The sequence below is a fragment of the Sorghum bicolor genome, chromosome 6, assembly GCF_000003195.3.
Source record: "Sorghum bicolor cultivar BTx623 chromosome 6, Sorghum_bicolor_NCBIv3, whole genome shotgun sequence".
NCBI classification, from domain to species: domain Eukaryota; kingdom Viridiplantae; phylum Streptophyta; class Magnoliopsida; order Poales; family Poaceae; genus Sorghum; species Sorghum bicolor.
Window position 1 is genome coordinate 48,061,289 of NC_012875.2, and position 22,828 is coordinate 48,084,116.

General features: G+C 41.0%; 2 protein-coding genes and 2 long non-coding RNA genes across 5 annotated transcripts; all 4 read right to left on the bottom strand.

Annotated features, from left to right (window-relative positions):
• Positions 2,786 to 7,861, bottom strand: LOC110436135. 2 transcript variants are annotated; one of them, XR_002453825.1, is made up of 5 exons: positions 7,821 to 7,861; positions 4,228 to 4,286; positions 3,943 to 4,010; positions 3,163 to 3,324; positions 2,786 to 3,038 (listed from the first exon to the last, which is right to left on the bottom strand). It is a non-coding gene; the product is annotated as an uncharacterized LOC110436135 (long non-coding RNA). The 2 variants fall into 2 exon arrangements; XR_002453826.1 differs by lacking the exon at positions 7,821 to 7,861 and adding an exon at positions 5,451 to 6,647.
• Positions 9,969 to 11,138, bottom strand: LOC110436134. Its single transcript, XR_002453824.1, has 2 exons — positions 10,854 to 11,138; positions 9,969 to 10,196 (listed from the first exon to the last, which is right to left on the bottom strand). It is a non-coding gene; the product is annotated as an uncharacterized LOC110436134 (long non-coding RNA).
• Positions 13,434 to 18,828, bottom strand: LOC8073560 (poly(A)-specific ribonuclease PARN). Its single transcript, XM_002447947.2, has 7 exons — positions 18,208 to 18,828; positions 17,278 to 17,408; positions 16,754 to 17,082; positions 15,775 to 15,888; positions 15,413 to 15,539; positions 14,863 to 15,127; positions 13,434 to 14,673 (listed from the first exon to the last, which is right to left on the bottom strand). The coding sequence occupies exons 1-7, from the start codon at positions 18,747 to 18,749 to the stop codon at positions 13,869 to 13,871; spliced, it is 2,313 nt and encodes a 770-aa protein (XP_002447992.2). The 5' UTR covers positions 18,750 to 18,828; the 3' UTR covers positions 13,434 to 13,868.
• On the bottom strand, positions 18,835 to 22,328 carry LOC8057502 (indole-3-glycerol phosphate synthase, chloroplastic). The gene is made up of 10 exons (XM_002447948.2): positions 22,032 to 22,328; positions 21,657 to 21,935; positions 21,391 to 21,567; positions 20,767 to 20,841; positions 20,626 to 20,670; positions 20,355 to 20,519; positions 20,161 to 20,239; positions 19,761 to 19,843; positions 19,305 to 19,373; positions 18,835 to 19,201 (listed from the first exon to the last, which is right to left on the bottom strand). The coding sequence occupies exons 1-10, from the start codon at positions 22,230 to 22,232 to the stop codon at positions 19,106 to 19,108; spliced, it is 1,269 nt and encodes a 422-aa protein (XP_002447993.1). The 5' UTR covers positions 22,233 to 22,328; the 3' UTR covers positions 18,835 to 19,105.

Below are 22,828 nucleotides of genomic sequence, written 5' to 3' on the forward strand. Positions count from 1 at the left end.
TTTAAACATTATGATTAAAATCTTGATTGAATATGTAAATTCTAGGAGTTGTAAATTACAATGTTTAAAGGAATAGTGTGGAATTACTAATAACACATTTATTGATGCTACAGTAATGTAGTCTATAGTTTTGATCTACGAGTATACATATGTTGCAGACCCAGATGCTTTCTAGATATGGTTCTTTCGACAGTCTTGGAACCTTAACCATCCAGGTGTGAAAAATCAGCAATTTGTTTATTATTATTCTTGATTGCTCACTCTATCTGCTAAGCACTGAAATATTTTTGATGATAAATTGATAATCATGTTGATGTGACAAACTGTGGATTTTGGTAGCTCAGTTGCATACCATTGCTTCTTCCAATTTGCAATACATTTTTGAGTTTATAATATCAGTTAGCTATTATGTGGCTCTCAAACATTAAGCAATGAAGTTTGGAAAATATTGAGGATGTATTTGCTTCTTAGCTTACTCCGAAGAAATGGCATGTGTTGCTTGAAATGTTTTATGTAGGCAAAATTAACTAGCCACCGATCCAAAAAAAATTGTATGCTCCTTTGCCAAAAGCAGATGTTTCAACTAGAGTGAGCCTAATGCAAATCAATATCATTGCAGATAAATAGGTCTATTTTTGCTTAGGTTATCAATAATGGACTGCAGTTCCCATCCTTCTGCTTTGTTTTTGTTGTATTCTTTTTTTAGAAACTACTACACCCTAATTTTAGAGGATGAGCAACTAGTTGATTTCTTTTTTTATATTTTGGTTTTTGTTGATACAAGACTACTCTTATCTTGTATGTTTTTTGTTTAAATTTGAACTTTATGCATGCTTTTGAAATCAAGTTTGTGTTTTAAATTAATTAAGACACTGAAACAATAGTTCAGATTGCACATTGTATGCTGTAACACTGCAACTGCAGTATGTAGGTGCCTCTCTATTTGTTATTAGATCACTTTCTCAATATCACATTTGAAGTTGCTGCTCCTCGGTATTGCTCTTATTGCCGCCACCACAGGCCAACCAGGGCACCACACCGCCACCGTGCTTCTCATAGGTGATGATGTATCTCATCTCTGTTCTCCACTTATGTCTATTATTTGAACTTATAATGCTCTATTGTCTATTGCTTTGAAGTCTGAACCTACGACGGTTCTGAAGTCTTAAGTTAGAACCTGTTGTACTCATTGTTGTCACCCAAAGAGCCAGGCCTGGAAGTAAACATTTGTGGAGCTGCTGCTAAAGATTGATTAAGTCCAACTACTAACATTCCCAAAATGCCTTTGAAAACTGCAGCACTTACATTTAGAAAGCTTACGACACCGAAGCGTGTTGCCTATAGTGTGATGAGAATAGTGAGGAAGAAGGATACTATGGTGTATATGAAATTATTTTTTATAAGGGCATAGCTTGAGAAAACTATACTGAGTTGTAGCTATGCATGGATCAAACAATGTAGGGTGTCATGGATCAAATAATTTTGAGGGAGGTTGTAATGAACTTGACTATCATGACCACTTCCTTTAATTTGAACTCCGTGCTTGTATCATGTGTTTAGTGTCCTTTCTTCAAGCAAGCAAGCTTGGATGCTTTCATGTAAAATTGGTGCTTATACATCTAAAATGTGTCTCAAAACAACATGTTGCTAAGATCAAGTATATTATAGTGTTTAATGAGAATATGTAATTTTCTTGACACCACTTAGAATATGCACATTGCAGTATTGAACATCTTGATCATTTGATTTGTATGGATCTTTCCCCTTGAAGCTTTAACTATGGTTTTGTACATTGCGATCCCTGTGTGTTTTAGTACAAAAAATTAGTTATCCCGTAGCAACCCACGGGCACACTACCTAGTCATAGAAAAAACATGAAAAACGGGAAATTTTTTAACAATGTAAAAGGCCCTAAACTATAATTTCAGCAGAAGGAGAGTCCACTCTACAAGTCTATATATAATTAACGAATGTCTAGCACTTTTTATCACACCCCTCGGCTCTATAGCCTTGTATTAATCAAGGCTAGCTCAACCGAATCGTAGTAACGTTTACATGTTGACTAAAAAGGTTATCCAACCATATTTGCACCTGGCCCGGATCCTATACTCTAGCTAACTAAGCAGCCTCATGCATAGACGATTTACAAGAGCGAGGTATATGCTTTAAAGCTAAGAGATTAAAACACAAAAGTAAAAGATGACAAATGGCTTTAAAGATCATTCCGCTAGGGTCGAGATCTCTGGAACAAGTTGATGGCTGCCTCCAATCGCATTGAATCTGTCTCCAAACTCAATATGAGAGATGTCGTATTGATCAGCAAGATCCAGTGCCTTGAGGCAGGCTGTTGCTTCAACCATTAGTGTATTACTAGAACATTAGGCGCCCTTTGGGCGCCCTACCGTGACTTCTAATCACAGCCTTAAATTTCAGCAAGTTGATTAAGGAGATTGATAATGAGATAAATGCATAATAATAAATATTATTTTAAAGATTAATAACAAAATCACATCCAACATAATTTGTTTGTTACATGTTGTCCGAGAGTAAACATTACATAATGTTAGATGAACAAAGCTTAATCTTTTATATGTATTCATATGTGTTTGAATTTTTTTAATCTTCAGCCCTCCAGTTTCTTACTGGACAACATTCCACCCTTTTTTTGTTCCTTCTGCTCGGCATCGTCATCATCCTAATCCACGACTCTTTTGTGGCCCCAAAAGCATGTATTTTGGAGTTTGCAAAAAGAAAAAGAAAATGTAAAACATATGTAGAAATCACATGCAATGTAAGAAGTCTAGTTAATGACAGGCATACAAACCATGTTTTATTGGAGGTTCGTACACATGAAGGTTCCTGGAAGAAGAATAGTTTACATAACTTGTATTTGAAAGGTGCACAGCTTGGACAGAAATATCTTCTTGTCCGTATGACATGTAAAATGACAAACTTAGTAACTGTCCTAGAAGCAGATTTGCCAAAACAGAAGCCAATTCAAACAACTGGAGCTCCACCCCTTTCACCATCTTCATCACCTGGTCACTAGAAACCACCTAAACTGCCTTAGGGATTTTTTTATGACATATGGTTTGAGCAGTGATGAAATGTATTAGTAGTCTAAAAAAATAGCAATATGTGCTGTCCACTTAAGTAGCATACATGGTCAAATCATGTTGTTTCTTGAACTGGGAGCAGAGGATAGCAGAGAATTTATTGTGTGCGTATGGTGGTGAGGCGGGGTTGGTGTGGATCAAGGAAGGGCTTTCAGATTTGTGATGTTCCTGCATCTTGAGCACCATCTTGTCTTCAACCAATTGTTTTCTTTCAAAAGAAGATAGAGAGAAGAGGTGTGATGCACTTCGACTGAACAATCCATCATTTAACATTTTTGAGGTGGCATCCAACAAACATGTGGAATCATGCATAAACACTACATGCTTTGATGAGTAAGGACATATACAAGTGAGTTGGCACAATCAGGTAAGAAACAACAAAACATAAGATAAAACTGGAGGGTACAGAGAGCCACTTAGCAACAACAGAACTGCGAATAAAGAAATGCTAACCTGCTGATAAATTTGTGCACGGAAACTGATAAAGCCTCATTTGTGAGATATAGAACAAATAAGCCTCCAATAACTGGGAAGCAATAACAGGTTAACATTTTCTTTTGGAATACTATTACAAAAATCCAAAACTAATATATTAGTTTGCTACAGATAGTTTCTTAATAAGTTTAGTTCGAAACCAATTTCACAAACCAATGAATTTGACACAGCCATTTTGATGGATAGTAAGAGCAAAGCCATGGGACTGAACAAAGTCCAATAGTGCAGATCAGTCATTTAGAGAAGTTAAATGGGCATAGGCACTCAAACACTCGGTGAAAAAAAATCTAGGAACACATATAGAGAGAAGGAGGCTCAGAAGGAATCTCACATCTCCATCAAAATCACAGTTGAATTTGACGCCATCATCCTGCTCTTCTAGTTGTTATCAGTTTCGTCCTGTGAGCATATATGCATATGGAAAAAAATCAGAAGCATCCAGCCAATAAAGAGGTAACACCATCATTCATATTTGGACTTGAGCCATTAGAAATTGTGTAGTTATGAAATCTTGACAACTTTTGCACCAGCATTGCAAGCAGATAAAGCCTATGAATGCAAAAAGCAAATATGCCAAAGAACAAAAATATGGTTGCATAGCTCAGAAGTGCTTTACCTGAATTTGATGGAAGTTCACACATCAAGTGATACATACTTAAACTGGTGTCCGCAATCCTGGAATATACAGAATAATTACTTTCTTTAAGAAAGCAAAGGACCATCCTAGTGTGCTGCAGAAGCACAGTGTACCACAGTACAAAAACAATCATTTCACAATTACATGACATGGGTGGAACCATCAAAGCAAAGGTCTTGATAATTTTTTAAACAAAAATCCAAGTTGGTTGCAAACACTTGTTTGCAAGTAAGTCAGACCTAAATATAAATCCTCATGTACCAAGCATATCGACAGTGTCAGGTAGAGAAAAACAAAACAATGGGTATAAGACACATGATAAGTGATTGCAGAATTGCATAGCTAAATTAGTGTGATAACTAAACATGGGCAAAGCTGTTAATACGACAAACAAGAGAGCAATGACTATATGGCATCATTCTGGATTCCACTCTCAACGAGTAACATTCCAACATTGTAGCTCTCCTCATCTGCTAATTTTAATTTTAATTTAGGAATTATCATGAAACCTTCCTGCTTCTCTAATTTCCCCACTACATTCACTTGCTCCCACAGTTACCTGAATCAACTAAGATACAGGTAAGAAATCAGGGAGTCTATTTGTGAACTGACAAATCCCCAAATCAAAATAATTCACAATATCTGATGAGTGGGATGAACCTGCTACAGCTCATTTTTTCCTATAGAGTCCACTCCAGCATGCATCGGATGCTCAAGGCAGCTGCTAGATGTTTGAGATCCGTGAGCCACCCTAGTTGGACATCGCCTCCTCTCTGATCTCTGCTCCCACACGACGAGGAACTCGCAGATCCGGTGGAAGGAAGAACGCTCCAACATGATGGCTGGGGAGCTAGCAGATCTGGTGGGAGCGACGAAGCTGTCGATCTTCATGTGCTTGGACTGTCCTAGCCCATGGGGCGAGATGGAGCCGTTGAGGGTTTGGGTTCCACTACTGCACCACAGTCCTCCCTTCACAGTTCGAGGAGTGAATCGAGGCCACTACACCAGATCCGGAGGCGGAGAGCTCACTTCGTCTTGATAAAGTGACATTCTGCTTGTGCCAGCATGGAGGTGACACGAGGAGAGGGGGGAGAGGCATGGAGGCGGCACGCCGAGGAGAGGGCATGGAGGCGCCCGTGCCGGTGGTAAGAAGGAAGAGAGGAAAGGGAGACTATGAAACAGATGGGGGAGATGTCACTGACCTGTAGATCTGTGCCGTCACCATGAGCAGAGGGGAGCTTGCCCCGGCACCGCGAGCGGAGGGGAGGGGAGAAGAGGAGTGGTCTCTGCAGATCCGTGAGCTCCTCTTTTAGAGCATCACCACGAGTTGAGGCGAGAAGAGAGAAGAAATGAGGGAAGCTAGGGTTTCGGGTGCCACCCAGGCCGTGCGGCAGTGAGCCCGATGAACATCAATACATCTGGACTGCGGGTTGGTTTTCAAAAAGCTAAAAGGCTTTTTTGTAAAAGATGTAGCACGACGTGTCGACACACGAATGAGCCAGCAATGCTCTGGATGCTGTGGTGCTCCCAAAGTCGAGTAACTTTTAAACAACCCTGATGCGTCTGTCCGATATTTCCAGCAGCTCCAGTGAATCCAACACCTCAACATTGAGTTCAGGTTGGAGTAATATATTGCAACTACTATTTTCTTTGAAATATAAATGTACGTGGTTCTTCTATGTATTTGATTTGACAAAAAAATTGGGTAATGCCTCTAGCGTGATGACTTGAAAATCTTTTTTTAAAGAAAGAAACATAATTTTGCCATGACATACGATGTGATAACTGTTACTATGTTTCATCTATTATTATACTTTCTCCGTCCCAAAATAAATGTAGTTCTAGCTTCCATGACTGAATTAATATGATAAAATATTTATATTTATATTACATAATTATTATCATTAAATATGTTGTCAAATCTATTCGCACAATGAATTTATTTGGAGATCTCTATTTGGCTTGCTAAAAAAGGCTGCTACTGATGTTGATTTGTTATGGGAGAAAAATATTATTCTATGGTTGAAAAGTAATGCTGATAAGCTCAAGCAAACATGGCTATGTTGCTAATATTTTCTATAAATTTAGTTAAATTTTAAAAAGTTTGTCTCACACAAATATCATATAACAACACTATTTTGAGATGGAGAGAGTACTGATATATATAGTACTACTCGAAAAATATGAAATGATGCATCATGAAAATAAGAAACATAAATTGTTAACTTTTCAGAAGAAAACTATGGATGCTGATGCATGATGTACGAGTAGGTGAAAGGTCCTAATATGGCTAGAGAGGGGGGGTGGGTGATAGCCTATTTAGAAATTCTACAAACTCACTAGAGCAAAACGTTAGTAAATAACAAAGCAAATCTTTTTACTCTAGATCTAAATGGGTGTTTGCAAGCCACCTAACCAGTAATTCTAGTTGCTATGATCACTAGGCATACAAGAACTAAGTCTCTAAAAGTTACACTAGTAAGCATAACTATACAAGACAAGACTAGCAACTAAACTAGTTATACTACTTTGCGGTAATTAAATGAAGAGGAAGAGATATTTATACCGCCATGTAGGGAATGAAACAATCACCAATATATGAACAATCATGCATCGGGAGAATGCCAATCAAACACAATTGAGACACCGATTTTTCTCCCGAGGTTCACGTGCTTGCCGGCACGCTACGTCCCTGTTGTATCGACTAACACTTGGTGGTTCGACGGGCTAAGAGGTATAGCACGAACCTCGTCCTATCTAGGACACTGCAAGAACATGTGGTCACCGGACGCACAACGGGTGACCACCGGACGCTCAACCCCTATGTCCGGTACTCCAGATCCAGCCACGTGTCAGCTAATAGAACCTCGCGTGTTGATCTCTAACGGTAATATTTGAACCACCGGACGCGGTAAAGTAGATACCAGACGCGTTCGGTGCACACCGGTCATGTACGCAGAGAGATTGTCAAAAGCATGGGATCACCGGACGCAGCCACCGGACTCACTCCTGAGCGTCCGGTGCCTTCAGTCAGAGACACTCGCAATCTCACAGCTAAAGTCAAGTCACACCGGATGCACAAACAGGGTCTAACCCGCGTCCGGTGCATAGCGTTCGATGCTCGCAGTAAACTTCGCTAGAGACTGACAGCACACCGGACGCGCAGGCTCAGCGTCCGGTGCCTGCGGTCAGAGCGTCCGGTGAGTGTTTTTCAATGAGAAACACTCCAGCGACTTCTCCAAACTTTCCATCGGCGCAATAGAAAATATGCATTTCATTTTCCCAAAAACCCTCTCTACCCTTTACACTCCACCTCATTCTTAAAGTGTGCCAACACCGCCATGTGTGTACCAACATGTGCAAGTGTGTTAGCATTTTTACAAACATTTTCTTCGAAGGAGTTAAGTTAGCTCACTAGGTTCTAAATGCATGCACATGAACAATGACACCTAGTGGCACTCCATAACCGTTTAGCCAAGGAATTTCCCTCTTTATAGTACGACTATCTATCCTAAATATGATTGCACCCTCTATGGTGCCTTGATCACTAAAACTAAAACCCTAAGCAATACCTTTGCCTTGATCTCCATAGGGTTTTGTTTTTTATTTCTTCTTTTCCAAGTTGAGCACTTGATCATCTTGTGGTCATCACCATCACCACCATGATCATCACTTGCTCCATCACTTGGCATGTACCAACCTTATTAAGTCTACACGCACTTAGTATAGAGGTTAGTACTAGGGTTTCATCAATTATCCAAAACTAAACTAGGACTTTCAGTAGGGCCATGTTTGGATCCACTAGCTAAATTTTAGCCAGCTAAAATTAGCTATGGTGGATCCAAACAGTTCAAACTAAAACCTAGGTAGAAGTGTTCTGCTGACACTCACTAATATCAGTTATAAATCATTAACATAACCTGCATATATACTTAATTCCATCATCAAACATATGTGTAGGGGTTTAAACTAATAAATTCCATAAGTTTTGGTAAATCTGTATTTTTAGCGGAGTTTATCTAGAAAACTGTCAAAGGAAATCACGGAATACCACCACAAAAACTACGTGGAAGACTCTATAAGACTCCAGGAGGCTCTCCATCGAAGATGATCGTGAGAGGCGGACATGGGGGGCCGACTGGCTCCACATGTAGGCCGTCCGGCCCGTGAGACCCATGGGTCAGCCTATCCTTCGTATGTCGGTTTTCCACCGTCTTTAAGATTGCATCTCTATTGTTCTTTCAAGTCGGTTTGATCCGAGGGTCTAGAATGAAGCTCGGACCTATATATTGCAGCCCCTACCCCCTAACTCAGGCATCCTAAAACCTTAATTCATATCCTCATCTCAGGATCAAGGCATCAAGAGAGATTAATCCTCTAGTTAGGTATATATATATATATATATATATATATATATATAGAGAGAGAGAGAGAGAGAGAGAGAGAGAGACAGAGAGTAAGGGAAGAGATGGGGGGGTACCGGTCGTGATACCTCTACGGCCTGTACTTTGGCGGATCTAGGCTTCTCCAAGTCTACATTTGAGATACCTCTGGCAATTGATTTCTATTTAAAGTATTTGTGCTCATTTGTTCAGGGATTCATAGTTCTTTTGAGTGCTATAGTTCTTGCTAGCTGGATTAGAGTAGTAATGGTTACCATAAGTGTGGTGCTTAGGCTACCAGCGTTTGCTCCCTGCTCTCTGGTTGTGTGGTAGTAGCGGGAGGTGATAGCCCCGTCTATCCTTTGTAGTCCATACCAAATTGAGTAGGTTCTTAAATTAGTAGGACCGTAGTCGCATCGGTAGTTATGTTTAGAGGTGCCTTTACTATCTAAGCGACGTCCCAAAGTGAACATTAGAATCATAAGCCTTGCTTTACCTAGGATTAAAAGCGATAGGAATCCTCTCTACTCATACCTTAAACCTTGATTGCTACCCCTGGACAAACTAATTGTTAGACAACACACGTTTCCATATGGATACAATACTTTAATACTTCTGGTGAAAACTACTTCGATACCCATGCACTTGCGGATTTTATTTCTGTGCGCCTCCACAGGTGCCAACATGCTCTTAGCTAATGGGAACCCATTATCTCATTAGCTGTTCCAACCTAACTAATGACAACTAAAACCAGTGAATGATGAAATTGCCCTCATGGCTTTTCCACATCAGCGCGCTAGGACCGCATGATTTTTCCCCAAATCGCATCGGCACACTGCTTTTCTCTTCACCGCACGCTCGCCTTCACTGCTGATGGCGGTGGCTTCCCAACGCTTGACAGTCTCCCCCACCCAACGGTAGCCACGGTGGCCTTTCCCCACCCGACCCGATGGCGGCCGTGACAGCCGTCGCCTTAAGATCCAATATATAGATAAATATTTCTACATTAAAAAAATACTTCCGGCTCCTAAGGGCACTCACAATGCAAGACTCTATCACAGAGTCCAAGACAATTAATTACACATTATTTATGGTATTTTGCTAATGTGGCAGCATATTTATTGAAGAAAGAGGTAGAAAAAATAAGACTCTAAGTCTTATTTAGGCTCTAAGTCCACATTGTTCGATGTAATAAATAACTTTAGACTCTATGATAGAGTCTGCATTGTGAGTGCCCTAAACTTTTTTTAGCTATATCACTATATACTCTAGTCATGTATGCATGTCCTCATGCATGATCATTGTCGGTTTGAACACCTCCATATTCAAACTAGCAGGTATCCCCGTGCTTCGCACGGGTCAGGAAGCCAGAATTATAATACATGATACAATTATACATTAGGAAAAAGATTAGTGACATTAGTTATAGATGGGTTGCCATTTGGTTGGACACTGCTGGCATAGTACAGTGCTATTTCGGTTGTATATGGAGACTCATATTGTTTAGGCCCAACCACTGAGGAGTAGGATATCTGCTAGCGTGCTTGCAGATGTCCAGTATTAGCCCTGCACCAAAAAGAGTGTTATATGTTTGTCGACAGTTGAATAGATTGGTATTGATCAAGTATGTCAATAATGTAGTGGTATATGTAAGGCGAAGGATTGAACTATTTTATTAATTCGCAGCTGATGCTGGACTGAGGTAAGAAGGTAGAATACAACGTCAACCTAAACCAAAGGCTTTTACTATTGCAGACTTGCATTACATCACCGAGGAAACCAAAAGGGATAATTATTTCATGGATTATTGTTCATGAAACTGTAATCTCTGTACTAAAAACAGAGGGTCTGAACGGAGAATAGAAGCTATTATATTTGTTCCTGAATATACAGCTACGACAGTAGATTAGATTATCAGCAATTGGGTACTCAGTGCAGGTAAGATTAAGTACCTGATGTTAACTTCAGGAACAAAAACTTATATCGATTCAGCTACTATCAATATCATCGGTAAGGAATAATAGAACAGTTGGGTAACATAGGCTGTCTTCCATGATCCTTAGCGCTGCTAATGGCAAGGATTGAACTATTTAATTAGTTGGTAACTAACATAGTTGTGAAATAATAAGGCAAAGGAAATTATTTGGGTAAGGTAAAGGGAAAACAATATGGGATGATTATTTGATCAGCTGAGGTATAACAGGATTAAAAAAGAGAGCATACCTAGTTCCCACTTTTCATGCCAACGATTTTGCTTTGTCAGCTGTGCAACAGCATTGTATGCAGGGGTGAATTGTTGCGCAATAAAATATGAGGAGTCTCTAAAGTGGTGTGTGGGCTGCAGAGCTGTACGACATAAGTTTACTCATTAAAATAGAGGCAAAATAAAGTTGTGTGAGATATATATGTGTATAGGAAAATGACCATTTTATTGTAGTGTTCCATAAAGTAATGGGAGAATAAGACAACGTGAGCTGTATATCTGATTATCTGTATAGGGAAATGGCAGGCTCTATAACGCTGTCGACTTCAACACATCGTTGACGTCGTCGATTGCGGCCTGTGTCCACAGGATGGCCCTGAGCTTCAATTTAGTATTTCACAAATAGATAGAAGCACCGAGTAGCAGGTAATTCAGGTAGATGTAGGTGCCTGTGCACATAGGAAACAGGGAAAAGGATTTTCTGTGAGCTACAATAAATTTAGTCAGACTGAGAAAGACCGTAGAAACAGGTGCACAACTAATATACAGAACAAACAATCTGTGATGCATATAAACTGGGAGATCAAAGAAAAGTTACAGCTATTGTTGGAGGGTATATTAAGTTGGGAGGTGGGAAAAAAGGTCACAGCTATTGTTTGAAGCTATACCCAACAAATATACATGCGACATGGCATATATACTAATATGGCTGTTACTTTGGAGCCGAATAATAATAATTTTGGCAACAACCTATTATGAAAACTAAACATATAAGATGTTTGGAGTTCCTATTGCCGAAGCAAAGGAGCACCTATAAGAACGCAAATCGTACAGGCAAGTTTGTAGTGCAATAAAATTTACCTAGAATTTGTACCCTGCCTTGAGGGAGAACAAACAATTTATGTTGCATCTAAGCTGGGAGGTAAAAAAAGTTGCAGCTATTGTTGGAAGGCATACTAAGTTGGGAGGTGGGGAAAAAAGTTAAGGTATACCCAACAAATATACGTGGCATATATACTGATGTGGTTGCTACTTTGGAGCAGAATAATATTACTCTGAGTAATAGCCTATTAATGGCAGAAACTAAGCATATAAGATATGTGGATTTCGTATTACCGAGGGAAAGGAACACCTATAACAACCCATAGAGGCAAATCTGTAGTCCAATAGAATTCACCTGGAATTTGATGTCGTCCTTTGTACTTATCTAAATTCAGTAAGGACGCAGTATTATATGAACTCTGCATTCATCCCATCGTGATGTTTAGCTGCTATTTTGTATGTAAGAGTCCTTTCTATATGAGTAGAAAGTGGTTTAAACAATGGGACTCCAAAGTCAGTAATTAAGGTGATGTATTTTTTTTGTACGACGCTTTTACAGTGGACTGAATACAGAGTGGTTTGGACTCAGAGGTCAGTAAAGAACAGCTTTTCAGTAATTATAATTCGTCGAGGTGAACTGGAATTGCAGAAGTAAGTGGTTTTGTTGGAAGGAATGCGTCCTCATGATTCTTGGAATTGCAGAAGTAAGTGGTTTTCAAGATTCCTCGTCACATCGAATCTTGTGGCACATGCATGAAACATTAAATATAGACGAAAATAAAAACTAATTACACAGTTTAGCTGTAAATCACGAGACGAATCTTTTGATCCTAGTTAGTCCATGATTAGATAATATTTGTCACAAACGAACGAAAGTGCTACAGTTTTGAAAAGTTTTCACTTTTCGGAACTAAACAAGGCCTAAGAGTATAGTATAGATACTAGCTCTGTCCATGGACCTCACAGTCGCAGACTTGCGGCTTTTGAGGTCAAGGAAGGAGTAAGAGCACCTCCATGTTAGGATAGAAGCGAACCGTGAGCTATCCAAACCGAACCGTGCACACTAGGAGCTACGAACCGTGAGTGTCAGATTCAAAAGCGCACCTTACAGACATGGCACACCAAGCCCATAAAAATATTATATACATACATGCACATGGTCCTTTCTTCTCCTTTCTACAGAGCACCCATCCGATTGCCCAAGAAGTCGTATGTAGGTCCCTCAAAACCGATACCTACACTAGATTAATCAAACTTTGATTCTATCTAAACCGTTCGGTTCGGCTCACACTAGAGGCGCCCTAAGGGAGAAGAGATAACGATGACTGCCAGATCTCACCATAGGTCTTACATGAAGGCTCTATCCATATGTAGTACCCATTGGTCAAGTAAGAATCCACCACAGCCCACAAGTCGAGCGGGTTCAGGCAAATTAGGGGACGGGGACTCACGTGATATTTTTTTTTTTTTGAAATGGATATTTTTAGATTTAGAACCTAAATGACACCCAAGACATGTGAGTTCGAGGAACTAAAGTATAACATGTAACAAGTTTACGGACCACCAATATTTTACTCAATAAAAGTTCACAGCCACTACACCAAATATAGCTGAAGTTAGAACGTCTCTCAGTGAGCAAAGGACGATGTAAACAGTGCATTAATCATCCTTGTAAATGGCATCAAGAAGAATGCTTCCCTGCATAGGTATAGATTTACTCTGTAGTTCAAAGCTTGCACAGTGCGGATGCGAGATGGCACTGTGCCTAGACATACTGGTAAAATGAATACTCATAAAAAACATTAGAGTAATCCGTGAGCCTCAAATAAAAGGCCAGGCCAATAACCTGCTGAAAAAGGCCGACGGTAATAATTAGCTTCTGTTCTGATCCTCAGATCATTTGGGGATATGGATAACTGTTGCCACGAAGATGGCCGAACAAAGTCAGCATGAAGGGAGACTGCGAACAGGCTCTAGAGTATTTGGGGGAATCGGATTGTTTGTTTTTTCTTCATTCCCCTCCTTGGTACATCACCTCACCTCTCTTATAGAGAGAGGACCCCAGGCCACCTAAGGAAGGCCTAATCAAATCGTAACAAATCATATCCAATCCTATCTCTAATTGACCCAAATCTAATCCTATCTGTAACTCATCAAATGCCTCTAATTGATCCTGTGGCCCCTGTGCCCCTAATTGATGCCCCATAACAGCTTCACATTCGTCTGCCCAACAATGCTTTGCCATCGTGTAGAGCATCTAAAATATCGTGACATGTAACATCAGCAACGTCTTGATTCTTGGAACCCGATAATATTCCATCTCCCTCAGTTTCAGAGGTGAGTGCAAATCCATCAAGAACACCAGATATAAGATTATCATCAACATTTTCTTTGAATTGATTCTTTGAAGTTGCACAAACTGCTTCAGCTTGATCAGCAAAGAGAGATTTTGATTCAGAAGAGCTGCAGATGTCTCTGTAGGTATCATACTTTGCAGCTCGTGTTTGGCCTCCTTCCAATATAGTTGACAGGGGGTGTAGAATTAAGACAGCACTATCTGCCCTCTCCAAAGCAGACTTCAAATCCAAGAAATCGTTTACGGACTCTTGTTTCTTGAACTGCACAAGGGCAGCAGTGGAATCAATGGAGAAGACGGTTGTAACCGAACCTGAACCAAATACTTTGCAGATGCAATCCTTAATTTCCTTTGGTCTAACCTTAGACATGAATCCCCAAATGACAACGATGTTATCATACACAGCAGCAGGGTACCTTCTCATATAACCTGGATCTGGTCTCTCCATGCCAGTGCTCAAATCAATCACTGTTCCACTGTTCCAGCTAGGGGACAAAAAATTGATGTGTTTCTGCAGCCTAGTGTTCGTTGCTAGGTCATCCAGAGGTGAGAACTGCTCAAATTTTATGCCAAGATAAGCACACAACTGCGCAAAAATACATCCAGTCATGTATGCATCATATCCAGCTTCATGCTTGGCACCTGAAATGAAGGAAGAAGACCTGCAGGGTAGCATGGGAAACAAAAGAGTACTAGGTCACTATGTTAATTTATGAACCAACTAAGTTCAATTAAATGGAAATCTCATAGCAATGTTCTCTGTACATGCCAAAGAAGTTTTGTGTAAGTGTGTTAAATGTTATCAAAAGCATGCAAGTGTATCAAATATCAAGGATCCAGACAAAACGTACGTCGTTTCATCTCCTTCAACTTCAATTGTCACAGGAGAATGACTGGATGCCTTCTCAGCCGATGAATAAGATGCAGGGCACAACAATGAGAAAGCTGAAGATAGTGATTTGCTTTTCTGCTTCATCAGTTCCTGAACTGCTTGATTGACAGACAAAAGATGCCTGGTATCTGCAATGTGTGGGAAAATTTTGTGGAAACTTAACGCAAATTCCTTGATAGATGATGGAAGAGGACCTACAAACTTGCTGTACACTTGGGCAATATCTGTTTGAACACAAAAGAAAATTTTGAAAAGCAGGAAAGTTAGTGTCAGAGAAATCAACAGTTCAATTGGTATATATTGGTCCAGGTTCACAGAACATCTGAGCAGAAATTTCCATGGTAGGAAATCATAAATTTTAAAATTGACTAGCAATATCTATAAAAATATATTATCTTAAATGATGGTCACAGTTAAGAAAGAAGGTCTGACTTGAGATTTGAGACAAACGAATAAACGACTTATATTTATGATCGGAAGAAGTATCTGTATGCACATAAGAGAACTACCTAGGAAACAACTATGTCCAATAATCAATTTCCTTTCTGATGAAAGAAGGTCGATGACATGGCGGATTCCTATTGCTGATTTGACTCTTTCTTCCCTGTTTTTTAGTTGATCTTCCTGCACATCTTTCTGCATTGAAGTAGAAAACACCTACTGCTTAGATTAATGGAATAATGATCATAAGGATAGTGATGTTTCATAGATTGAGCCTCTTCAATTTAAAGATAAAAGAAAGGAGAAGTGCCAGTTCCAAAAGTTGGATTGCATCATTCAAACTATGACCTAGCTTTTGCAATATGTTTAGTGTAGATAGAAAATTTAAAGAAACATGCACCATTCCAAATAAATAAATAAATTCTCTTACCATTAATAACATTCTGTCCTCATCAGTGTCTGAATAAACTACTTTCTTTTCAGATGTGTCATCCTCACCAAATGTACAGACAAAAACAAGATCCCTAAAGTTTTTTCTCAAAACCTGCATGGGAAAATATGAGCAGAAACAGAAATAGGTTACCAAGAAACATTATTAATGTAGTAAAACATTGTGCAACAGAAAACACAATTAGTATGAAAATATTCTAAATCAATTACCAAAGATTGCAAATTCAACATGGCAGAGTAACTAGCAAAATGACAACAGCCAAAAGTGTTGGACTTGGACCAGGACTATCTTACAAGGTTTAATGCATACCTTGATGTTTTAGAAGTGAAAAGGTATTCATTCTCTTTAATGTTATAGTTAATTAAAAAAAGAGATATGTCTATGTTCCTAAAGTGTTCCAACCCACATTCAGCGCATGCTACGGGCTTGTTTAGTTCCCAAAAAAATTTGCAAAATTTTTCAGATTCCCCGTCACATCGAATCTTTAGACACATGCATGAAGTACTAAATATAGACAAAAATAAAAACTAATTGCACAGTTTGGTCGGAATTGACGAGACAAATCTTTTGAGCCTAGTTAGTCCATGATTGGACAATATTTGTCAAATACAAACGAAAAGCTACAGTGTCCATTTTGCAAAATATTTTGGAACTAAACAAGGCACATTGTACAGGTTATGAGAATTTGGCCATTGGTTACTGTAAGTGTTTTAGGACGCAAAATAAATTGGACAAATTTAATAAGGTAGCAAGAGACAACTTTAGTAGGGACATGTCTTCTATTTATTTTTATTTTCATAATCATGTGTAAGTCTAATACACCAAATAAAGAACAAAAAGGAGGGTAAGAGCACCATTCAGCATTTCTTAACGATATAACTCAGGAAGAACTACAGTAACTTTTCACAAATTTGCTGCCCAACTATCACTATATTCCAAAGTAAAGACTGTGTTCTACCTGTTGAATTAACTTCAATTGATGGGATGAGAATCCATTAAGCATAATAGCTGGGCGCATTTTGAAGAAAACTGTCTGGAATTGTCCTGCACCACATTTAATGTTTACTGACAAATGGTTGTCAACCATTGGCTTGCTGACTATCACATCACGCCATTCCTTGAAGTTCATTTTCATCCTTTCTGTGAAAAGAATATCAGAAGCACTCTTTAAAGGTATGTCTCCGTCCTCTTCAGAATTGGTGGAAGATGTAGCGGTTTGACCATGATGCAATGTATTAAATTTCTGTAGCGCCTCTTCCTCTTGTGCTCTGGATAGATAAGATATTCCTGAGATTAACCAAATATTGTAAATGAACAAATGCTCCGGAATAACATGCATGGAGCATGGTCTTATCTCTAATGTACTGGACAATGAAGAACTACAAAACGATTAGTGTGATAAGCACATCTTGCAATCTCCATTGACAGAGAAAAAGGCATGAAGTAAAAGCTTAGCAAACTATTATAGGTAAAAGAAAGCACCTTCACGGAAGCATGTGTTGAAATCAAACTGGTACTTTGCTAGGAAGTCAATTGAAGTTGTCTGACAAAGAAACTCATGAGATGAACAATCACTAGGGAGCTCCTTGCGAGGGAAGATAAAGAAGTTATGCCTGCAAGAAGAAAAAGGTTATATCCTGAAAAAAACAGCTGCAAATCTGATTAGCAAGTGATCAAGCAATCAACAACTAATGTCGATTGTCGAATTACAAAGCAGTAATAAGGCAATGACTCAATATACTGCAAAGTACAAACCCTCACAACTAAGATACTCAAAGAGGGAATGTCATGGTATGAAAAGACTGATACAGACAGAGATACAGAGCAAACTATATTGGTAGTGTTGGACATGTGTCAGGACAGGGGCGGGGACCCCATAAGTTAGTACAATTTCCACTGGAAATTTTTAAATTTGATCAAAATTTTGACAAAATTTGTACTGCTGTCACCCCCTAACAAAGGAAAATTCACATTTGCCTCTGGTGCCATCAGTGTGCACCATGGTAGACGAAACTACCACACGGCAATTGGAAATTCATGCAAGGTAAAACGTGTTGATGATCCATTCTTGATCAACAATTCAACATTCCCCATAGGTTTCTCAGAAGTCCATTTTCGTTGCTATCTAGTTTGAGCTTATCGTTGCAGAGCATTGCACGAAGCACGGTAAGCCAAACTAATAATTGCTGTTTTCTCACACCTGCTCAGAAAAAAAAAAGCCCCCCCTATTGTGGCTTCTCCTCCTATCAGCACAAAACTTTCAATAGGAAATAAGGCCAAAATGTTGCCTACGGCACAAAAAATGTGCGAGTCGCACCCCCAAAACCTCGATAAGATATTCAGAATCCTCAGCTACTAGTGGGTTATTACTGGAACATGAAGGAGATTCGGGCGAGACAAAGAGGCACGCACGGATGGGCAACGAAGGCGGACTTGGCAGGGTCCCATCGGAAGGGGCAGACGCCGAGCTGTAGGGCGGCGAACCGCTCCGCGGAGTCGCGGAGTTTGAGGTAGCGCACGTCGGCGCGGTCGAACTCGAAGGTGTCTCTCCAGGGCGCGCTCGTGACGCCGCTCATCTCCAGGTCCACCCCTACGAATGCGGCCTCCCGCACGCGTCCCCGCAGCTTCTCCAGGGCCTCCGCCATGTTCCCCCGCGTCACCTGCTTCACCGCCACCCCGCTGCCACCATCGCCACCGCCACCGCCGTTGCCTCCGGGCGGCGGGGAGGAGATCGCGCGGTAGAGTAGGATTCTAGGCGGCGGCGCCCGGAGGACGCGCCGGAGGCGGCCCTGCATCTGCATGGCCGCCGCCGTCGCTGGAGAGAGAGGGTGGAGCGGTGGAGGCACGCGGCGGTGCGTTGGGCTTGATTTGGTTTGATGGATGGATGGAGTCCTGCTTACCATATGGCCCATCTTCTGGAGACTAAACTTGGGCTGTATCTTAAGTTTCGACATTGTCGCAGCCCGGTTTTTATTTGATTTATTATCTATCTTTTTTTTTATTTACTACTATATAAGAACAGTACGGATCAAGCCTAAATAGGCAAAAATCAAGCTGCTTGCAATTTACATTCAACTCATTGAACATATCTTGTGCACTAAAATCTGTATTTATTTTGAGATGGTTCGGTCACAAAGAAACAGCAGCATGGGGAAGTTGCTGGTCAGGTAAACAAAACGACCGATCAAAACTCTGCGGAAGGGTGGTGGATTTCTGATTTGCACCGCTCCATTTTCTCCCCTACACAAAATGATGCAACCTGGAGTTGCGTTTCTCGCTTATTCTGGTTGCTCTTCTGCGCCTTTGCTCTTTAGGTAGCACCAGCGTGCGAGATATCTTTGCCGAAAAGCCCAGCGATTGCTTTCCCTGGATCCTCCTGCTTGATGAGGGATTCCCCGACGAGAACCTTCATCAGACACAGCGGAGGAGTCAGATCAGAAACACCAAGGAATGGCATGTCGCCAGTTCAGCCTGCTGTAAGTCTACAGTATCTCTGTCTCATGGCTTACCGCTTTGACCCCAGCATTTTGAACAAACGAAATATCATCAGGAGTGAACAGCCCAGATTCTCCTACAACCTGAAACATAGAAAACAACGTGAATGCTCGATGCAAGTACTACTTCCTGTTTAGATGACATTAACAATGTGATAACTGTCCCAATTGTAGCGAAGATGACACAAATCACGTGATAACTGTCCCAATTGTAGCAAAGATGGCACAATTCACTAAGTAAACATAGTTGTAGAACATAAGCATTGCAAGGTTAGCATTGTACTTCACCGATTCATTCTATCTGTTTGTATAAGAATCTGTGCAACAAGGTATTATTTGTGCAAGTGTAATCTGTGAATAGCTCTGCACAGGTAACATGGAGCGTGAATAGTCATAGCCAGAGACAGAGAAAGCATACTTTCTTTTTCTTTTTTTGCTTTTCCCTAGATTCGTGTCAAAGAAAATACTTACAATTACATCCTTTTGAGCTATAATTTGTCCTCGTTCACCCTCCAGAAGCTTTTTTGTGTTTGTAATATCAACTTCAAATGTCTCTGGAAAAAGGAAATGTCCTCAATGACTTGTTCAGCCTAATAGCATGATATGGAGCATTTAGAAATAATGTCTATACTAATCTATTCCAACAATGACCACATTATCATGTTATGTCTAGATTGACCATACATTTCCCCCCGGTCACTAATTTACCGTGCAATAGAATCTTCATAGTATGGTGACGTTTGAGATGTATAAGCCAATGGTTTAATACCCTGAATGAATCAACAAGCTTCCAGGTGATAAAATAGACAAAAGGCTTGTCTGGTATCACTAGGTGAATTCAGTATTAAAAGTTTAAAAAAAAACAGCATACCAAGATTACGGTTATTGATGCCGATGAGCTGTACACCATCAATCCCTAAAACACGGTCCATTTCCATTTCATCATGGACCTTCAGTAACACAGTCCAGTTGAATCACTAACTCAAATGACTCAACACTCAAGAGAAACAAGAGGTGACTGTTGAAACAACATAAAAAATATATAGCAAGAACAACTCAGCTAACCTCAACTAAAGCAGCCATCCCAAGTATCTTGCAAATTTTCAACATATATTTGATATCGCGGTCAGGTAATACAGCAGCAATTAGAAGAACAGCGTCTGCACCCTTGGACCGTGCATAGTAAAGTTGCCAAGCATCAACAATGAACTCTTTGCACAGAAGAGGGCACTGCATTTAGTAATTCGAACTTGAGCTATTCATGCACTTAAACAGCCCTGTCAGGATATCATTGATTTCCCAAATCAAATATATGTATGTAATTTGGAGACAGCACCTGGACTCCAGCATTGCGAATAGCCTCCAAGTTGTTAAAACTTCCCTGATTACATGTTGAAGGAAAACAAGTGTCTTCAGCATATATCACTTATTGATGATACAAATGAGACAGAACTTCTGAAGGTAAAGAATAAATGACCTGAAAGTATTTTTCGTCTGTAAGAACACTAAGGCATGCTGCTCCGTTTTTCTCGTATGCCTGAGCGATCTGAACCTGTTTATATCCCAACAAGCATTATCAGACGGCAAGAGAAGCAGTTTGGTTTGAAAAACAACATCATGTATGTTCATTCGGATTTCAGAATGTCAACAAGTAAAATCAATAACTATCACGAGGCATTGTTCAAAAGCAACATGAATCAGATGACTTCTACCCACTTATTTCCCAGTTTTTTTAGCAGGCGTGCAACATATATGGGCCAACTTCAATACTTGGCTACTCCAATTTCCAATCTTTGCATCTCTCTGAAGGTTCATAGCACATATGTGATGTAAAGGAATGGCATCCTGGCATACTCAGGTTCCGTTGTGTTATTAATTAGTAGTTGCTGTCGGACTTATTTATTCTGTCACTGTCAACAATCAGTTCAGTCAATAATAGTATATATCAGGTTCAAATTAGTGCAGCTCCACAAATGAGTTCCCAGGACAAAACATAAGGATCAATGGGCATATTATATAACAAATATATGAACTTATACATAACAAGAAATGAAATGATTGGATTTACTCCTGCCAAAATTTAGTCATATGCTAAACTCACCGGATCAAAATTCTCCCTGATAACACCCCGGCTTGGTGAAGCCTTCTTGACCTCCGCGATCAGAGCAGGCAAGCCAGTTCGATCATAGGACGCCTTGAGCGCCCCAACAAAGTCCCTAGCGGGGGGAGCAGCCTCAAGCGGGCCCTTCAGCATGTACAGGGGCCTCCTCTCCTTCATCTGCCAGCACAAAAAACCGCGTGAGCACGAGACTAACCCCACGCTCGGGCTTATCTTCACCTCATTCTCGTCCAACCATCCAGACGTGCCTGCGAAACCTCTACATCCTTGTCCCAGATGATCTTCTCGAGGATGTTCCGCGGCGTGTTCCCCTCGTTCTCGAGGCGGAACTGGAACGGGCCCACGTAGTGCACCGCGGGCCCCGTGACGGGCCGCCGCCGGATCCTTATCCCGTCGACGCCCGGGACGACCTCGGCGGAGTCCGCGGCACCCGCCACGGGGCTCCCGTTGCCCCCTTGCTCCGTGTCCGTGGTGGCCCCCGCGGCGTGCGAGCTCGTCGCGACCTCATCCACCTCCACCTCGGCGTCCTGCACGACAGCCACACGAACCTCACAACTCGGAATTCGAGGCGAGCCGAGATCGAGAGCGGTAGACACGGGGGAATCGAGCGCGGAAAAGCTGACCGTCTCCGCGCTGGTGCAGCGGATAGGCGCGGGGCTCGGGCGGCCACCGGCGGCGGCGTCCATGGAGGCCGCCGTGACGGGGCGGCGCGCAGCTGTGACTAGAGTACCGGTGACGGTTCCGGGGCGGCGGAGGTGGGAGTACCTTGCGAGGGCAGCGAGGCCCGGCCGGGGAGGCGCGGATCCGATAGCTAGTGCTTCCATCCGAGGCGCCCGCAGCGCAGAGCAGAGGTGGTCTGGCTAATTGGATTGGGGTGGACGTTAGCCGTTGGGCGTCGTACACTTGCGAGCCTTCCCGCTGCTGTCCTGGTGGCGTCTATAGGTGCCAGTCGTCCACGGTACTAGCGCTAGCAGGGCAGCGCCTGGGCGCGTGACAAGTAAAAACTAAAAACATAATTAAAAAATAATTTACGAGACAAATCATTTAAAACTAATTAGTCTATGATTAAACATTAATTATTAAATAAAACAAAAAGAACTACAGTTATAGAGGATACCTATTCGGACCTATAAAAAGCTTTCTTACTCAGAATCATGATGATGGTGCCCCCAAATCAGCCATCTATCGCAAACCTCGTTTGTCATGAAACGAAGCCCATGAGGGCTTCACCAACACACACTTGTTTGTTTAGTTGATAAGCCATGGTAAAAAACAATATAACTGACCGGATCAAAATTCTCCCTGATAACACCCCGGCTCGAACAAACAATATAACTGACCAACCGCGAGAATAGCAAAAGCGCAGCATAGCAATTAGCTAGAGCAGTCCATCACAAGCTTCTGATTCTGAAACTGAAAA